Raw genomic sequence first — 20,356 nt, 5'->3', positions numbered from 1 at the left:
AGCCCAGCCACCTATCCAGAGGCGTCTCCAGATGGTTTCTGTCTGAACGAGACAATTGCCTTTCTCCAGAAAATATATATTGGCGCCAAGATGATTATTGCTACAATTATCAAGAATTATGTGGAGGAGAGAAGAATTAAGGATAGACAACAGAGGTTCTGTAATGCAGTTCTGGACAGATTGAAATGGATGGAATAGTATTACTTTAAACTAAGAGATTGGTTATGTACAGTTCTAGACTGGATACTCACTCCTATGGCTTGGGAATGGTGTGGGCCCCATCAACGATCTGGTCAAGGGTTTAGCTGGGATTCTCTCGCCACCGGACAGGTCTCAGTTCTGCTCTCAGCACTGCACTGCGGTCTGCTCGGTCTCTTGGACTGGATCTGACAGGTTCTGGATACAGCTCTGCTTTCTGATTCTGGATCTTGGTTCTAGCACAGGGTTCTTGGCTAGAATAGCAAAACAGTTCAGCCCGGCTGTTGAATGTGAGAGCCCCTTGGAAGTTTAGGGGTTAGAATCAGGTTGCTAGGTTCTGAAGCCTCTAAAAAAGGTTCAGCTTGTGGTTTAGGCCTCTATGCTTCAATGTTCTAGAGTTTGGTTCTAGAGTCTCTGGATATTGTCTGGATCTGCTTGCAGGGTGCTTCGCCAAGAAATCAGTTAAGAAGTGGAAAGTGTTTCCTATCTGTCCTCAGCAGTCCCTATTTATGTATTTCCAAAGTGGGTAGGGAGGCTGATTCTCTATGCCCAACCCTCTAAAGATCTAATAGGTCAGGGAATTTTCTATACCCTGATTGGAGAAAGGATCAGTGTGTCATCCTGTGTCATGTTTTATGGCTTATGGTAAAGACCCTCCCCTTTTCTCTGTACAGTGTATCTTATTTTTCATAAAAAAACATATTTACAAGGTGCACCACTTGTTAATACTACATAAATTACATGACCGATTAATTAAGGTACATTTCTGTTCAACTCTCATCTTCCTAAGAGCTTTGGTTCAATGACCACTTTTTACATTTTTTGGTGGGTTTCATAACATTGTTTCTGCACAAATTTTTAAACATGCATGCGCACCCCATCCAGGCACATTTCTGTAATTATTTATGTTCATAGCATAAACACAGCGGCTACAATATGAATAATTCCAGGGTTTGGTCTCAGAACATCGCACAGAGTCCAGCTTAGTCTTAAACTGTGAGCGAATTTTTCATTTTAACAATTTCAAAGTTTCACATTTTTGGCAGTTCAGTGCAATTTGTTATAAGCATTTTTATAAAACATATATTTAATGTGCTTTCTGAATCCACACAATGGTTTGTCTCCGCCTCCAAGGTCTGGGCTGACTCAGAGGTCACATGTCTTGCCTTCCTGGCAGCAGTTTGTTGTCAGTCACACCCGAATTAGCATTTTCTATTCAGCCCAAGGATTCCTTTGTCTGCACTGAGAGCAACAGGCCAGGGTGCCACTCCCAGTTCCTTTAGACACCAGCCTGTCAATCTCTTAGCCAAGGGCAGGGGGAAGTCTCCTTTGTCCAGGGAGAACGTGTGGAATTCGTTTGAACCCAGTGTGGGAAACTTTGAACTCTGAAACCCAATGTCCAAAAACTGTCTTATCTTATAATAGAACTCATTTTTTTTTTTTTTTTTTACTTATATTTATTAGTTTTACATAAATATTACATGAAGAAGTTAACATTGAATCTCATAACATTTTTAACACATACATTAAACAATTTCTTGCTTCAAGACTTTTCAGAATATAGTTTTAAATTGTATCCACCTCTTAGGCTTCTGATAGCAAGTCTTTCTTTGGCATAGTTTGGGCTCAATGTACAACTTTACACAAATTGGTTTTAAAATGCCGGCTTCTGGTAGAGGTGAGTATTGGTATTACGCCTATTTTTGACAAGTTTCTTCCAGCAAGCAATCCTCAAAAGTGGACTTTGTTCAGATATAGATACACTTCTGTGGACCTTATATTTATATAGATTCTTGCGGGAGAGTGATGTTGACCACCCAACAAGGAGGTTGGATCTTTTTGGGTGGTTTGTGAGCCATGATTTGTGCAAATTTGACACCAAATACAAACAGATTTTTCCAACAGCCCTGTTTCTTTTGCAATGATTTTGCTCTGTGAGCAGCCAAATGATGGGATTTGCCAGTGGTCTCCTTTGTTACCACTGACATAGGCAAAAGTAGAAGGTGACCTATTTTTCAGGTTTTCACTTAAGAAAGGAAAATTCGCAAGACTGGGATGTCAGCCTCATCTCTCCAGATTCCACAAATGGCAAAGTTCAGTATCTTTTGCTCCATCGGGGGTGGATCGCTTGGTTCTCCTCGCCAGCCCTGATGGGAGCATTGAGCGATACTCCGGGCCCCTAGGATCTTTTCTCCCGGTCTCCGGGTCGTCGTCCTTGGTCAGTCTCCATGGTTTATCTCTCTCTCTTTCTCTCTCTCCTAGGATGACAAAGCAAAAACATATTGGTAGACATTTTCCCACCACTATTAATGTAGTGGGGCAGACAGATACATTTTATAAATCAGGAGACATTTGTATTATTGTATTTTATAGACTATATGTGGAATATTTTAGGATTGGAGTTTTATGGATCTGGAGCGGCCCCCTCTGGGGTTCCAGAAGACTCCTCCAGTTGCTGCAGAGTGTGCCTAGGATGGCAACACTTTAGCTGATTAATATGGACCCACTTATCTTCCCCCTCTGCCAAACTGCCTTTGGGGATGCGGATCTTGTAGGTGACTGGTGAGATCTTGTCTACAATTTTAAAAGGTCCCTTCCAGGTAGACAGAAATTTCCGCTGTTTGGCCTGGTTTCTTTGGAAATTGTATAGATAGACCCGGTCTCCTACATTGTATTCTTTCCTGGTAGTCTTTAAGTCATAGTGGGTCTTCATGCTATCGGCTGATCTTTCTAGATTTCGCTGAGTATAGGCAAAAGCATGTTGAAGGTGTTTTCTTAAATTTTCAACTTACTCATGAGTTGTGGAGGCATTGATCAATGTCTGCTCTTGGGTCCTGTAGAGCAGATGCTGGGGAAGCACCATCCTGCGTCCAGTCATCAGCTCAAACGGTGAGATTTTAGTTGCAGATGAAGGGGTAGATCTGATGGCCATTAGGACAAGAGGTAATCGAATATCCCAACTTGGCCCAGAATCTACCACACATTTTTTTAATATGCTCACAATGGTTTTGTTGTATCGTTCTACTGCACCACTAGAGGCTGGCCGGGAAGCAATATGTAGCTTCCTTTTAACCCTATGTATCTCCCACATCGATTTCCTTACTACGTTGGTGAAATGGCTACCTATGTCTGACTCGATTCTTTGGGGTAGTCCAAAACGCGAAAAGATGTTGTTGATCATCAGGGCAGCTGCTGTTTCTGCCTTGCAGTTTAGGGCTGGGAGACATTCCACCCATTTAGTAAACAAGCATGTCACGGTCAACATGTACATATTCCCCCTAGAGGAGCGAATTACGGGCCCGATGAAATCTACTTGCAAATCTGGCCATGGCAGTGTCATCCCCCTCTTTTGGAGAGGCGGACTGATCATGGCCAGCTAGGGATTTCCTTACCAACAAACCATCTTGGATTCGGAACATTTTTGGACATTTCATCAACACTCGGAGGTCCTCTTTCCCAATGTAATCGGTATCCGTCAGGGGAAAGCTCTCAGGGTCCTCAATGTGTTGATAAAACTTACCAATTATTGGATCCCCTTTTTGAGCTTTAATCAAATCAGCATCTGGGGTCTCCTTAGTCCATTGTGCAGTTGAAAGATCATTGTGAGCATTTGTCTGGGACCTAAAGATAGCAGTGACCTGGATTTCCCCCAACAGGGACTCGATCTCTATTAGATCCCCTTGAATGGCCCCGGTTTTGGCCAGCTGATCAGCTAAGTCATTTCCAGTTTTGTCTGGTCCCTCTACTTTGGAATGACCCTTGATCTTTTTCCAGTAGATGGTCATCCCATTCGAGGTGACCAGATCATCAATATTTTGAATTAACTTCCCATGTTTCAAGGGTTTGTTATTAGCACATAGCATGCCTCTGGTCTTCCACTTAACCAGGTGCTCCACGAACCCTTCAGTACATAATCTGAATCAGTGATTATGACCAGTTTGTGGAGTTGATGTTGGACAGCTGTGAGGATGGCTTGATGCACAGCCATCAACTCTGCCACTTGACTACTTCGGGTACCAATCTAGTACCCAGCGGAGGGTTCTGGGATCTCATTCACCCATTCATTCCCTACGCCAGCCACAAGTTCTTTTTCCCCGTTGTTGTCAACATGGTAAGAGCATCCATCCACATAGACAGTGGGCATTCCCTCACACTTGTCTTCTTCAAAGACTTTGTGTGGGGAATTGAGGTATGCCACCATGTTGTCCTTGATTTTTAGAATCTCGTCCCCAAGACAGTTTTCTCTGGCAAAATCATGCAAGTCAGCCAGACCTTGCGCGAGGGGGCTCTTCTTGTTTTGGCCATATCTGACCTCCACCAGAAAGCCTTGCATTGACAGAATCCAGGAAGTAATTCGGAAATTACTCACATTTCCGGCCCAGATTCTGTCACTTTGGAGACATTGCAGAGGCTGGTGTGGAGTCTCCACTATGATGTGTTCCCCCCCTGGATGAACGGGCGGTAATTCTTCAATGCCCACACCATTGCCAGGAGTGCATTCTCGCAATCGTTTAATTTTTCCTCTACAGAGGATAAAGTTTTACTCGCATACGAGATTACTTTATTGACCTGGTCATGCTTTTGGTATAATACTGCAGTCAAGCATGTATTAGAGAACCCTGTCTCCAAGAAGAACTCCTTGTTTCTGACAGGGTAAGCTAGGCAAGGCGCTTGTGAGAGGCTTCTTTTGAGTTGTCTTACTGCCTCGGATTGTTCTGGACCCCATTACCACTTGACGCTCCCTTCAAATGATGAATCAGGGTTCTTGTGATCTCTGCGTAGCCCTCAATGAACTTTCTGCTGCAATTAGTCAGTTCAAGGAGGCTCCTTAGTTCCCGCAGAGTTGTGGGGTCTTTTAGTTTCTGGAGGGCTTTCACTTTCTTTTCCTGGGGACAGAGACCCTGAGGAGTAATCTCATGCCCCAAGAAATTAACGCGGGTTCTACACCACTGTGCTTTCTGAATGGAAAGTTTTGCTCCAACGGCCCTCAACTGTGTCAGAACATAATGGATCTCCGCTATGTGTTCCTCCACAGTTGAGCTTTTGATGAGGACATCATCTACATAAGCCAGGTTACCCCTTTCACCCAGGTCGGACATGGCCTTATGTAGAAAAATGTTGAACTCATTGCCGGAGTTGATGTATCCGAAGGGAGTCCGGGTCCATGTGTACTGCTGGCCCCCAAAGGTAAAAGCCAGCTTGTATTGGTCCTCCCTTCTGACAGGTACAGTCCAGTATCCATTGGTCAGGTCTATTGCAGTGAATACCTGTGACCCCTGGATCTGGGCCAGCCCTTGGTCAATGTATGGAAGAGGCCATCGGGAAGTATCGACCCGTTTGTTGAGCTCCCTAAGGTCGGCGCAGAGTCTCCACTGGCCATTTGGCTTCAATATCCCCAGCACCGGATTATTGAAGGTGCTGTGGACTGGACGGATTATCCCACGGGACTCAAGGTTCTTAATGATTTCAGTAAGGGACTCCATTGATGCGAGAGGCAAGCGATATTGCTTCACAAACGCTGGAGTCATACCCGGGTCCGTTGGAATTGTTGTTGTGTTTATGTTGCTGCGACCACAGTCATATGAGTCCACCGCAAAGAGATCTTGAAAATCCAAGAAAACTTGTTTCTACTTTTGCTTCTGCTCCAGAGTCTCACAGGCATCATCTAGGTTGACTCTCTTCAACCATCTGCCTGAAGCCTGGAAAGACTTCTGGTTTCGGTATCTCAGCGGCCTTCTCCAGCTGGGTGGAGAAGTCCCTGGTCAAAGTGCTGATTTGGACTGGTGGCTTCAGGTGGGAAAGGCAGCCCTCATGGACCTGGAAAATCACCTCATCCCTCCTGAAGTCACAAGTCACATCCTCCTTACCATAAGGGCATGAAGTGTACACCAGGAAGTCCCCCACCTCCCCAATGCCGGGTAAAGACCCTGTCTGGTGTTGTATTGTCATCACTATCACTGTCGAAACAGTCCTTGGGGATCGGTCCTAACAGTTCATTTCCTAAATCAATGGAAAAATGTCGATCATCAACTGCCATTCCAATAATGGTGCCTGCGGCTACAGTGATACTCTTCAAGTCGCTGTTATACACCTCTATTAAAATGGTGTCATGTTCTACATTGACTACTGGTGTTGGGTTTACCCCCAACCCTTGCTGTTGTAGAGAAGCATTTAGATGAATATAGGCATCAGGGTTTTTCAATTTCTGTCCTCTTTTAACTTTCACTTCCAGGGAGAATTGTTGGGTCCTTTCTGGGATGGTGACTTGCTCTCCAATCTGAATTTCAACTGCATAAGGTAGCAATTGAGCTGACCTAAATGCTTTCTCTGGCTCATCAAAGCCCATGGGATTATCCACTAATCGGGACCAAGCTTTGAAGTTTATTAGGTCCAAACTAATAGCAAAGCGATTGAGAATGTCACTGCCTAAGTAAAAGGCAGCAGAGACGTCTCGCACAACCCAACAATTATGGACTATCCTCTTGTTGCCAATGGAGATTTTGAGCATACACCTGCTTGGCAGGAGATGTTTGGAATTGGGGGTTTCCAGATCCATTTCCCATTTGTCTATCTGTTTGATTGTGGGAATGGCTGGATCTTTTGGGAGTTGGCGGAACATGGCTTCGCTAATGAAGCTCTTACCGTTGTTCACACACACTCGGGCGAGAACAGAGTCCTTCCCATCATTTAACTGAACAGGGATGAACAACTGCTCTCCAATTTGGTGAATATCAGCCAGGCTCTGTGCTGATTTCACATCTTTCTGGACTATAGGAGTGGGAATCTCTGATTGTGGATTGGTAAAGAATTTCAGAGTGTTTCCTTCCAGTGTGGAATACCACCTTAAACTGGAAGGAAGGTTGATTTTCAGAAATAGAGAGGACCCCCATCACCAGTCTGTTGTCCTACTGCTATTACTGTCACGTCTGGAATTTGGTTGTTCTGGAAGTGAAATTCTACTTGGTCATATTTTTGTTCAACCATGTGGCATGTGCCGTTTAAACTAACATGGTTGACACTCTGTTTCAATTTTATTGATCGGCTAGTCTGGGTCCAGAGGACCTTGTTTACGCAATCTATTAGGGGTGACAACCTTCGCAGGAGGTCATTCCCTAGTAAACAAGGGGTGCCCTCTGGAGTCACTACGATGACCGGTGTTTCACCTTGTGTCGCCCAATTTTAATGTCCAAATCCGCAGTCCCCTCGACAGGAATTTCCTTCCCGTCAAAGTTCTGAAGTTGTCCAGGCAGAGAGGTGAGAGGAATTTGGTAATTCTTCCCCCCTTCCTGAATTCAGTTCATCAAAGGCCTTTTTGGACAGAAGTGTAGCTTGGGATCCAGTGTCCACCAGTGCCAAAATTGTACCCTGCCCATGTATTGTACCGGGGTATAGTATCTTCCCTCCCTCTCAGCAGGGGGGCACAGATAATGCTCATTTTTGGACAACTGGTGGGCTAGTTTTTTGGACATACAAAGAGAGGAGATTTGGGCAGAATTCTGTGGGGAGTCTTGGGAATCTGAAAGAAAAAGTTGGTAACTAGAGATAGAAGTTTTGGGTTCCCCTGGTTTCAGTTCTGGGCCGCCTCCCCCCCGGGCCCTTTTTGGAGGCAGTCAACAGGATGGGTTTGAACCAGGGGATTTTCTGGCTGTTGGTTCTGGGAGGGGATGATGGGCGGCGCTAGCTCAGTCCCCACATCTACCCAGTCTGGATGTTGTTAGGCAGAAACCTGTGCAGTTCCCTTAGGGAACACTGCAAAAGATTTAGGACTACAGGTGTTAGCAGTAAACCCACTTGGTAGCAGTCTGTACCACCCAGATTTACCTGGTAGCTGTGGCTGAGCAGTCAGACTTCTCTCAAGAAGAGTTAGGCAGTATGCAAAGTATACACAATAGGCACTCAGACACACCAATACAAGCAAACACTGACCAGAGCTTTGGTATCAAAGTATATAATTATTTATTTAAAAACACACTGTTTGAAACACTCCAGCACTCTTGTTGTAAAATATTCTAAACACAGTTACTATTGTAATATATACACTCCCTTTTCCTTATCAGATAAGTCTCAGTAAAACACTTATTTTCACACAGAGGTGAGCGCTTAACTAGATGGCACTCCAATAAGTTTGTGAGAAAGGGAGGGAAAAAGACAGAATATGGAAAGGTACACCACTCTAAGATTTAGGAACACTGTTAGCAAGGCCGAAGAGTAAAAGTCACTGGTGAGCCGAAGTCCAAAGGCTGGGCCCACTCTTAGAGAGAGCAGAGCACAAATGCGCCCAAGATCACACAGTTACACTAGGCTTAGAAAGTCTTGCAGAGAGTTCAAAAAGAGTTTAGAGAGGCTTAGGAAAGTTAAGCCAGGGTGTCCCAGGCTAACCCAGGTTCGAAAGCCGGGGACTAAATCTACCTCGTACAGTCGGTAGCAAGGGAAGCCTGGCGGGGCACGGTACCTTAAGTGGGAAGGATCCTCCAGCAGTGGCATTTGTTCCTGGCAGTGGGTGCCAGTTGCGTCATCGTCCAGGGGAAGAGAAGATCTCGACTTGGAGGAAAGATGAAGGTTGTTGCACTACCAGGGAAGAAACCAGCCGCGGGGTTTTCCGGTTAAAGGTGGTACCTTTGTTCGCGGTCGTGGTAAAACGTGGTATCCCGGTTGCCGGGGTGCTTGGCACAGGCAAAGCGGCCACGAGGTACGTCAGGAAGGCGAAAAGACGGTGAAACTGGTTATCCCCACCAGTCAAAGGAAGAAGACTCTCCGGCGGGAGATCTCCTCTGTCGTTGGGAAAAGTGGTGAGACGGTCCAGCAGGGCTCCACCGGTGGTGGCGTCGTGGCAGGTCGGCTCAGCTTCTCCCTCGCTGGATTCTTAGGTCCTGTGGCGACTTCTGAAGTTCCAGTCCCCAAAGCCCTGCTTTTATGCAGAAAACCCACATTCACTCAGCCTAGCTGTCACTCAAACAGGCTAAGTGGTGAGCCGGCGGGCTCACCACTTGGGCCAATCAGGACGGAGTGCGACTTGAGTTGCCTAGGCAACTCAGTCCAGGGTGCCTAAATCCCCCTCCACCCCTCCTAAGTACCCCAGACAGAGTGGCACCACTTTGGAGGGCTTCTGTGGAGAAGCCCGCCAAAAAGTGGAACAAAGGGCTCGACTTGGGTTGGAGTCACAGAAGAGAACACAAACGCCATTTTAGAATCAAGTTTTGGCAAAAAATACCAACCGGAGATTTAATATTAATTAAATAAACCGGCGGTATGTTCGAGGCTACCGTAAATAATTAAATAAAGATAGTAGCCTAAAACAATGGGAAATCCCATAGGAAAATATTTGCGGTTGAATATAAAAAGTAGTATCTACTGCCACCAGCCAAAACTCTATCAGGGGGGACGGAGACGTGCCCCCTCGACTAACAGACCCCGGGGCAATTGAATTGCCCCAGCCAGTACGTCCACAATATGATGCTGTGTACTGGTTCTGTTCAGAATTTAAGACTAGTAAAGTCAATGGTGACTTTACATGCCCTGGGAGACAGTAGTCAGTGCCAAGGTATGGAGTCTATACTAGGGGGTCACTATGACACCCCTGTGTTACTGCACTGAGGGTGCTGTGTAACACGCATCACAAAAACACATGAAGCCCTATGGAGTAAAAGACCCCATAGCCCATTAAACACATCTAGATTCAAAGAAACACACTCAAATCATGCCCAAGAGTGAGGGTAAAAGAGTCTCACTCTTGGCAGGAGAAAAAAATAAACCCCTAAAATCCAGCAAAGCTGCTGGGGGACTCAGTAGGTTAGGAAATTCAGCCTAAACAGAGAATTCTCCCTAACAGATGTGAATCCCTTGGGACCCATTTTTCTTCGGGAGGAGTTCCCCCATCTCTGAAGGAGAAGATCCTTTTCCCAGGATCCTCTGAGGATCCCTCTCCTTCAAACTGGAAGATGTTTACCTCCTCCACAAAATGGGTCTGTTTGGGTCCTTTGTGTCTCCTACCCCCCCTTTGCTTCTTGGGTGGCAGGCTTTCAGGGGTAGGAGATTTTGTTTCCGGTTCCTGGGTTTCGAGGGGCTGTTTACAAGTGGGGAAGGAAGCTTCCTCCAAGGCATTACACCCCCCTTCCCCTTGTGCCTCCTCCCTGGGAACCAGTGAGTTATCGGGGTGCTGCCCCTGTCATTGTTCTGGAGCACCAGGTCCAGAGTTTGGGGCATTCTGTGCCGGCATGCTCATTTGAGGGCTCTGCTAAGCCCTCAGCATGCAACCCAGATCCTGTGGCATGTTTTGGACCTGGCGCTCTAACTGTGAAACCCGCTCAGGCTGATACGGGGTCCTGTTTTGTCCCCTGGGCTGTTCCCGGGAAGGGTAGCTATCCCTTTTCTGGTAGTACCCCGGGTTGGGAAGATTTGGGTACCCCTCCACCCTTGGCCTCTCCTCTCCCGGATTAGGTTGTCTGGGCTCAGGAAAGTGGGGAAAGAAGGATGGATGATTTTGGGGTTGGAAGTTCTGTGGGTACCTGGGGAAAAAGTTCTGCCCAGGATTTGGGGAATTTCTGCCCTCCTGGGGGAAGTTAGGAGGGAAGTTCCCTCGGTTAGGTGGTTGGTTGGATCCCCTACTTGGGCCAGAGGAGTCCACACACAACCCAGCATGGGTCGGTTTCCCTTGTAGCAGGGACTTACATAGGGGAGTGAGGGATCCCATTGGTGGGACTATCTCCTTGACTCCCTGTCTGTGACTGGCCCGAGGGCCTTCTGGGCTTGGAATTATTCTGTGCAGGCAGGTTTTTAGGCCCCCCATCTCCAAATCTAAAATGGGGGCAACCTTTACCTCTGCCACCTTAGCGGCAGGGGTGCTGGTCGGTTTGGGGCTTTTCTGAGCATTATTTTTATTTTCTATGGGCTTTTGCACCTCATAGATTCGGGTGGCCTGTTCAATGACCCAGTCTAGTGATCTTTTCTTATAAAATCTCTCTCTAGCTGGGTCATGATGTATTTGGGTAAGGCATGGAAAAACGTATTAACAAATTCTTTACTGTCCGTGCGCACCCTTTTGGTAGTCTGTGCAAAGGCACACTTCAACTCCTGCACAAATTCTTGTGGGGCCTGATCCTCCCCACATTGCAAATTGTAGGCTGCCTTGCGAGCCTCTTGGGGATTTCTATGAACAGAAAAGTGCTTTAAGATGCCCGCCCTGTAGGTGGACCATCTTGAATGATTTTGGTCCTCCAGCCCCGCAAAGAAACTAGAGTATTCTGGGGAGAATGTCCATTTTACATACTGAATGCAGCTACTGCTGTCTTTCAAATGGAAAGTCTCCATCATTTGCTCAAAGAGCTCTAAGTGTTCCCACACAGAATACTTGGCGTTCTTGTGATAAGGCGTGATGACACTCCTTATTGCCTTAATCTGTTTTAAGGGGTCCTTAAGCAAGGCCCTGTTGGCCTTATTGGCCTTCTTGGTTTGGGTAACCCTGGTCCATTCATCCTCTGACTCAGAGGCACTGCTCCCAGAGGTGCCCGTCTGATCTTCCAGGTTTTCCCGGATTCTGCGAGCCTGGGAATGGCTGGCAGAATGTGGGGACCTAGTCTCCTGTGTCCTGGGATGCTCAGAGGAGTCTTCTGATTCCTTCTTGCTCCCAGGATTTGATGGGTACCCCCCCGCCCACTGACCTAACTGGGCAGAGGTTTTCAGGATGCCCTTAGTGGGCCTACTCTCCTGGGGTTCCCCACTAAACTTCACAGTACTTGGGTGCTCATACCCAGTTGCCCGCCCATCCATTCCTGGGAGGTACTGGCCTATGAGCCCCATACCTCTGACTGGATAGTAATCTGCCATCCCCGTGGCCCTGGGCTCATGTGTGCCAGGGGACATGGGGGTGGCAGAGTCCCGGGGCTGGGAGAGATAAAGGCCTCTGGTACTAGGGCTCCTGAGGTTATGCTCAGTTGTTTCCCCTTCCCAGTGAACCTCATCTCTATCAGCCCCTGCTCCCTGTTGCCATGTAAGAGCCTGCGCTTTCTGTTCCCCAGTCAAGGCCTTACTAGATTCTATCAGTCTCTCTTGCATGGCTACCTGTCGCTGGAGCCTATCATTGTGCTGACAGAGAGCCTAATTTTCTCTCTGTGCTTCCTGGTTTGTCTTGGAGTACTGGGCCAGTCTTTGCTGCAGGAGGGTTACCTCCTGAGTCCCGTCCCTACTGGCCTGCTCCTTTCTTGCCAGAGCATCTTCCACCCTCCTGGTGTGCTCTAACAAGTTGTGATGCTCTTTCTGGAGGTCACCCAGTCCCTGGAGGGTCAGGTGACTTTTTTCCAGCTTCCATTTTAAGTTACAGACTTCCTGGCCTAAGGTATCCCTTTCCTGAGCAAGAGCCTGCCTCTGTGCCGCCAGGTCGTCCCTCTGCCTTTGAAGGGCACCAGCTTTCTGGCGCTCTTCCTCAAATTCTGCCTGGGTGTCCAGTTCTTTCAGAAATAATGTATTGCTCTATGCCTTCTCTCGATCTAGGTTTGCAGGGTGACTACCTGCTCTGTGCATGCCCTATTGAAATCCATTTGTTGCTCCAGCTTTTTCTGGCTCTGCAGTAGGGAGTCCAAACCTTCTTGATACTCCTTCTGCAAGGCCTGAATTCTGGTATCCTGGTCTGCCCTTTCCTGTTGCAGGATACCCATATCTTCTTTGATTTTAACTAGTTACTGCCTAATTTCGTTTTGACTCCTGGCTCCTCTGCAGCCTGTGCTCAGAAGAGTCCAGATCAGATTGGGCATTCTCTAATGCCATCATTTGCCTACTTGCCAGATCCTGGCCTTCAGCACATTTGTCCTGTATGGCTCCCATAGATAAATATAAATATGCTGCTACCCTGGCAATCTTGTTGTGCTCATCCTTGGCCTTAGGGCCATATATAGTTCACTCAGGGCCACATGTAAGGGACCCTGAGCTCTCCATATATCTAACCCAGTTGCAGTGACCTGTTGTGTGATCGCCTGCAACCACGCATTCTGGTCCTGCTCAGTTCACTCACCTCTCCCAAATAGCTTATGTAAAAGGTGCTCTCTAGCTATCTTGATGTCTACCAATGCCGCCATTCCGGAAATTGATTTCCTTCCTGACTTACAGAAGTTTATTATTTTATTTTGCAAAACAGACAGTTTCCTGGGAGCGTTCCTTTTTGAGGGGTGCTTTTACAGCGTAACACAGCATGGTAGCCCAACAGGATTTATGTATCCTATTAGTTAGCACACTGTATTAATCTGCACAAGTGGTAGATCTAATCCAGAAATCCCACGACGCACCCCCAATTTGTAAGTGACTTCAATCCAGCACTCGAACTAAGTCAATGCCTAGTATGGGATTCCCAATGGAAGCCCTTATTTATATATTTTTATGTCAAAGTTCTTTAAATCTGGATGATGAACCCTTATATAACACCCCTCTCTTTGAATCTCCCCGACCTCACTGAGCCAAGAAGTAGGTTTGTTTTGCAAATTAAAAGGTTTATTTGAAGAATGGAACAATATATATATCACACTTTTATGAATAAAATAATATCTGACTAGCACACTTATGAATATGAACGGTGATCATCAATGGGTAATATTACAATATAAACAACCTCTTTAATCAGTTAGGAGTAGGAATAGAAAGGATAAGGTAGCAGAGAATATTTTATATGGTTCAAGGAAATACAATGATAGGAAAGAATGCAACACAGAAATAAGCTTGATATGGTTTCAATCAAAAGACAATATATAATCACTTTTTACCCTGTGACTACTCATTCCCCCCAGTATGCAATATGAAGAGGTGGAAATGAACAGCAATTCAGTTCAATCCCAGTTCGCCCAGCAAGCTTAGAGAAAACAGGTATGATTTTGAAACAGGCAAAAATACTTTTGAATGTGATTGCAATGTAAGGGAAAATATGCTAAAATGATTTTAATTCACTAAAGGAGATTCAGGATAAGTGATAGTTACTTTGGATTGGTTAAGGTCAACACTAGCAATGATTCAGGAATGATTATCAGATTGAAAACGAATTTCGGCAGTTTAAAACAAGAAACAGCTATTTTGACATGTGGTGAAATTGAGCTAAATTGCAAGTTGCAGCAATTTTTCAATTTTTCCGTGTGCGGGAAATGCGGTTGTGGAAGAACTATAAGGAATTGTTATGTTATGCGGATGACACTCAACTCTCCTTTATGCTTCCCTCCTCTACCTTCCCTCCTTCCTCTCTCATTCCAGATTGTCTGACCGCTATTCAGGGATGGTGCGCTGCTAATGATTTCTGTCTTAATGCCAGTAGGACTGAGATCCTTCTCATTGGTACACCCTCCCCTTCCATCCCCCTCACTCTCTGGCCCCCATCCTCTTACCCTCTTGTGAGGCAAAAAATCTGGGGGTCATCTTCGACTCCCCTCTCTCCTTCTCACCTCATATTGCTCACCTTGCCAAGAAGGGTCACTTTCAGCTTCACCTCCTTCGAGGCATTCTCCATTTCCTCACCTTCCTCCAGAAACTCAGTCACTAGAGCCCTGGTTCTCTCCACCCTGGATTACTGTAACAGCCTCTTCCTTAATCTGCCTCTTTCCTCCCTTCGCCCTCTTCGACTAATCAACAATTGGACTGAGACTTATCCTTGTCCTCGCGTCTCTCCAGCCGTGAAAGCTTTACACTGGCTCCCAGTGAATGCAAGGATCAAATTCAAGACCCTCTGCATCATCCACAAAGCTTTCTGTGGCCTCGAACCGGACTACATTCAAGTTTCTCTCACTAAATTCCACCCTGCTAGAGTCCTTTGTTCCTCCAGCTCCAACTCTCTGCAGGTCAGACGTTTTGCCAAGCAGAGAGTGGGGTGTAGATTACTTGAGCCTCCCTCTGGAACTGCCTCCCTGCCCCTCTCTGACTTGAGCCAGATCTTCTTAAGTTTTGGGAAGCTACTCAAAACTTTCCTTTTCTCCTCCTCTTCCTTCCCTCTCCCCTTCCTTGCTAATGCCCCCCGCTGATATGACTGGCTGCCTGGTCCATTCTGAGTCATACAGGGGCTAGCCCTCCCTTGACCAGTCTGCCTCAGCACCCTCCCCTACAAGCACTTGCCTTCGGGCATCCTTCCTTGATCAGACTGCTGAGTCTGCTTCACCCCCTGGCTCCGTCCTGGCACTACTTGACTCTCTTACCATCCCCCATCGCACTAGCCCTCCAGGCCTCACATAGCACTTGCCCTCCTGGCTCCCCCTAGCACTTAACCAGCCCCTGGGGCCCCTTACCTCCTGCATCCCCCCCCTGACCCTTCTCTTAACTTCCCCTCCACCTCCTCTGCACTTCCTGTTTACTGCATTTGCACGATCCGATTGTCACAAGGCCTAATTGGACGGTTTATTGCTGTTTTATCCTCCTGTAACCTTTCCTTCCCCTATAGTCTTGTGGCCCCTCGAAACACTTACTGCTGTATAGGCGCCATACAAATGTTAAATAAATCAAACCTGGGAACACATATTTAAAGGAGAGTGCTGCCTCTGCTTGAGAAGTCTCATTTAACCATTCTGCTCAGCTTGTCGAACTCCTGCTATGGCGCATGATTCAGTGTTAATCTGTTGTTCTTGGGTAAATAAAATAACAGATCAGGATTTTAGAGATTCATCAGAAGTTTTAGATGAAAAGCGAATGATGGGTCTACAGTCTTTTAAATTATCCAGTGTGATTACCATTAAACTGCATTGTAACTGTTTGCATGTGTAATTTTGTGGGAAATCGCAATTAATAATGAATGTAGAATAATTATGAATGTTGAATAATCAATGTTTGAACGTATACAAACTGCACAACCACATCTAGTCATGCATTTCTTTGTGTTTGTAGTGTTCATAGAGAAAGTGCTGAAGAAATTATATGCAGGCTCCTCATCTACACAGACTCCAGCTCCAAAAGTGCAGACCAGAACGTCTCCAGGGACTTCAGAAGTGCAGCAGAAGGATTTAAAAAAATCAGTGTCTCCAACAACTTGTTTCAGGTTAACTGGTATGTACTGTATATTTAAAAAATGCCTTCTTCAATATGATGTTTTCAGTTTTAACTATTTAATTAAAAATATTTTGCTGAATCATTTCTATCTGCCCATGTCATTCTTAACATATGACTTAATCGCTGGCATGAGTTTAAACACACCTGAGGTATTAGTACTGAAGCTAAGTATCTGCATTTCTTTTTCGTTTTTCCAAATTGTAAATATCTGGATGAACTGTATTGTAGGCTTGTGGAAAACAAAATAGTTTTATAATCCTATGGGGACTGTTCAGTCTTCTAGAAATAATTGACATAAATAAATACCCTGTTAGGACATATTTTCTTTTTGATGCTTTTCCATCTCATTTAATGGGACTCCCAGCATACTTACAGACAGTTTGCCCTGAATGGATCACCAGAGAGAGTAGGCATAATAGGGCTGAGAGAATGATAGTCTGATACCAGGGGAGATGGTTCTATGTGAAATGACCTTTTTTTAAAGGTCTCAAGAGAAAAAGACAGATTTACTTTCACCCCCTCAGCCTCTTGTGCCCCTCATTTTTCCACCCCACCCTCTCCCGCAGGACTTCAGCCCCCCCTGCACACCACCCCCCCACCACCACCCTCGGATTTCACCCACAGCCCCAGCCCCCTCCCACACCCTCTAAACCAAAACATATACATAACACACTCACACCAACACACACACGCTCACACACACTTACCCGTTCTCCTTACCCTCCGCTTCCTGGTCCCGCAAATCCTGTCAGCCCCTGCACGCACTCGTGTGCTGCAGGGGTGTGACAGTTCAATTTCTAAATCGACCTTTCAATGAAAAGATCTTAATAAAAATATCTTTTCACTGGGAACGGGGGAGATGGCTTGAATGAATAAAGCGAGAAGCCACACTACTCTGGCCAACTTTTCCTGAGATATTTAGCCTTGCTAGAATGCCTGTCACATGTCCCTCTTGATTCCCTGAATATTCTGCTTGGCTGACTCAGTATCCACTTTGAATCCTAGAAATCCCATTTGTTGAGGAAACTGAGATCCTGAAGGAGATGTAAAGCCATTGCAACATGTTTTTTCTAGAGAGCAAGCCTTTTGAGATTCAAAGATCATGTGGTCCAGCTGTAACGCTCACCTGATTCCCACGGAGGCGCAGATCTTGACTGGGTTGTTACCGTGTCTTCAATTGTAAAGCGCAGGACTCGGCTGGTTCCCTGGGCTGGACCTCTTCTCACGGTATGCCTGACTTGAAGAGTGAGTTGTCTGCAGGCAGAAGAACAAGGGGTTAATGAACGGTGGTTGGACAGACTTCTCTTCCTCACTCTCTCTTTCCTTGAGGCCCAAAGGATAGGTGTGCTCACCTTAAGTAGGTGAATGCTGGGCTCTCCATCCTGCGACTGGTGCAGGGGCGCGGGTACCAGTTACTCCACTGGTGATATTGTAAACCTCTTACTTGCGGAGGACAACTTTGAGCGCGAGGCCGTCGTTAACTGCACGATCGGTTCCTTATATGTATCTGAACACCTTTAATGAAGTCCTTTTCTCTTACAGGCTTTGGATGCGGTAGGCGTTATTTAATGGACGCCAAAGTACGTGCAAGCGCGTAAGTAGGTGGATGGCGCGCGTGAAGGCACGTAAGTTGAATGGCTGCTGATGGTTTTAAATGCACTCTTTAATGTCTCTTTTTCTCTTGCAGGTTTTGGATGCGGTAGGCGTTGGTTCATGGACGCCAAAGTTCGTGCAAGCGCGTAAGTAGGAAGATGGCACGCGTGAAGGCACGTAAGTAGAATGGCGGCTGATGGTTTTAAAAGCGCTCCTTACTGTCTTTCTTTATTTGCAGGTGCGGGTATGCAGCGCTTGTTGGAATCCGGAGCGTGCGTCGCACAGGTAAGCAGATCAAAATATGCAAAATGACTGATCAATGTTCTTTGCCTTTACAGGGATCGATGGACTGCCAAGGAATGCGGCGTGAGGATTGGAAGATGCCGATGGATCGGGTTAGTAAAAATGCTGGCTTTTGGCTTTAAGTTGGCTTTTGCTAACCTGTTGTTTTTTTGTGCTGGCAGGTGTGGCTGAAGACAGGATCCCAGGAAGGTAAGAGTTTGTTCCCACAGGTGCTGGAGCTGGAGTTTTCACTGGAAGACTGGAGCTGACTCGGTGAGCGTCCTGCTGCTGATGCAGAATAACGCGAAGCACGTTGCATCAATCGGGCGTGGTTTAAATAGTGTGCAGGAGTGCTTAGGCGTCTTCTTCCACTGCCTCGCCTAGGTAAGGAAAGAGTTCCAGTTTCCAGAAGAGTCCCAGTGTTCCTGATCCAAGGAGTGGAGCCTCTCCCACCGAGGTAAGAAAGTAGTCCCTGTCAGAAGAGGATGTGGACGTCATCTTGTTGGTGAGTATGCAGCATGGTCTGCTGTAGGTAGGTCCACCCAAGCACTTTTACACATCTTATGAGCCCGACGCTTCCAGTGCCGGGACCAATGATCTTTATGAGCCTGGCGCCAGCGGCGCCAGGACAAGGTCCAAAAGGTCCCAATAGGGGCCGGCTGGTGCCCGGAATGAAGGTTATGAGCCTGCTTCCAAGGATGTTGGGCAGGTCCTGCATTCTTGGAAGTAGTGATCATGACAGCACCCCCCCTCAAGGCCCCTCCCAAGCTTGTCTTCTCCGGGGGTTTTGGTTTGTTGGGGAAAGTTCGATGAAACCTTTTGATCAGCCGAGGTGCGTGGACATGTTCTGAAGGTTCCCAAGACCTTTCCTGGGGACCGTAACCTTTCCAGTCTATCAGATAGTATAGCTTCGAGTTGGAAATCTTGGAGTCCAGGATATTTTTAACTTCGTATTCAAGTTCTCCATTAACTTGAATAGGTTCTGGAGATCTGGTCAGTCGGGTCTCAGGTTGCATAGGTTTTAGGACGGATACATGGAAAACTGGATGTATCTTCATGTGGGAAGGTAGGCCCAATTTAACTGCCACTGGATTTATTATGGCTGTGATAGGATAGGGTCCCAGGTATTTTGGGTTGAAGGTGCGTGGTCCTTTTAATGGTAAATGTTTAGTGGACAACCAGACTTGGTCTCCCACTAGATATTGGGGGGCCTCTTTTCGATGTTGGTCTGCTCCTTTTTTGTATTGCTACTTAGCCCATTGAAGATGAGTAGTGGCTTCCTTAAAGGCTTCAGTGATAGCAGAATGTAGATGGTCTACGGCGGGCGTTCCGAGATCCTGGGGTGGATCAAGGTTGGAGGTTTGAGGATGGATTCCATATAAGAGGAAAAAAGGGGTCTTTCCGGTTCCAGAATGGATTGAATTATTATAAGCGTACTCGGCGATCCAAAGGATGTCCTTCCAAGTGCCTTCTGACTGCTGCAGCATGCAGCGTAAATACTGTTCCAGAGTTTGGTTAGTCCTCTCAGTCTGTCCGTCGGTCTGGGGGTGTTGGCTGGTTGAAAGCCTTACGTCAATTTGAGCTAGTCGACAGAAATTTCGCCAAAAGTGGGAGATAAACTGACTTCCTCTATCAGAGACCAACACTGAAGGGAAGCCGTGCAACCGAACGATGTTTTCGAGGAATTCTCGGGCCAGAACTGAAGCTGATGGAAGACCTTTCAGTGGGATGAAGTGAGCCATCTTGGAGAATAGATCCACAACTACTAAAATTGTGTTATATCCGGAGCACGGAGGTAAGTCAGTGATAAAATCCATGGAGAAGGTATGCCAGGGACATGGTGCAATGTTTAATGGATGTAAGAGGCCTGCTGGTCTTTCCTTCAGACTCTTATTTTGGGCGCACACACCACAGGAAATTACGAAGTCTCTAATGTCCTTCCTCCAAGACGGCCACCAGAAGTGTCTTTTGATTTTCTCTGAGGTTTTGGCAATACCGGGTTGCCCTTCCATTAAGGAATCATGATAACAAGAGATTACCTGTTTTTGTAACTCTGCACAAGGTAGATATAGTCGTCCTTGGAAGTACAGTAGGGTCTTATTCACCGTGAAGCTTTCTCCTTTAAGTGGCCAGTTCTGTAAATCTGCCGGAGTTACGAGTTGTTTGACTTTTGCTTCAACATCTTCAATGGATTGCGCGACGACCAGACCTAGAATTCTTTGTTCGGGAATTATAGGTACGGGTTCAGGATTGACCATGTGTTCATCAACTCCCATCCGGGAAA

General features: G+C 46.4%; 1 protein-coding gene across 1 annotated transcript in view; it reads left to right on the top strand.

The window, feature by feature from the left end:
- Positions 1 to 20,356, top strand: part of ERICH1 (glutamate rich 1) — a 539,909-nt gene that overhangs the window by 180,145 nt on the left and 339,408 nt on the right. The window contains exon 2 of the mRNA XM_069606082.1: positions 16,036 to 16,194. Within this exon, the coding sequence (XP_069462183.1) occupies positions 16,036 to 16,194 (159 nt within the window). The remainder of the gene's footprint in view (positions 1 to 16,035; positions 16,195 to 20,356) is intronic.

This window comes from Ambystoma mexicanum, chromosome 4p (assembly GCF_040938575.1).
Source record: "Ambystoma mexicanum isolate Mex_15411 chromosome 4p, UKY_AmexF1_1, whole genome shotgun sequence".
Taxonomy (NCBI): domain Eukaryota; kingdom Metazoa; phylum Chordata; class Amphibia; order Caudata; family Ambystomatidae; genus Ambystoma; species Ambystoma mexicanum.
Note: the sequence above shows the minus strand (reverse complement) of the source record. Positions and strands in the feature narration are given on the sequence as shown.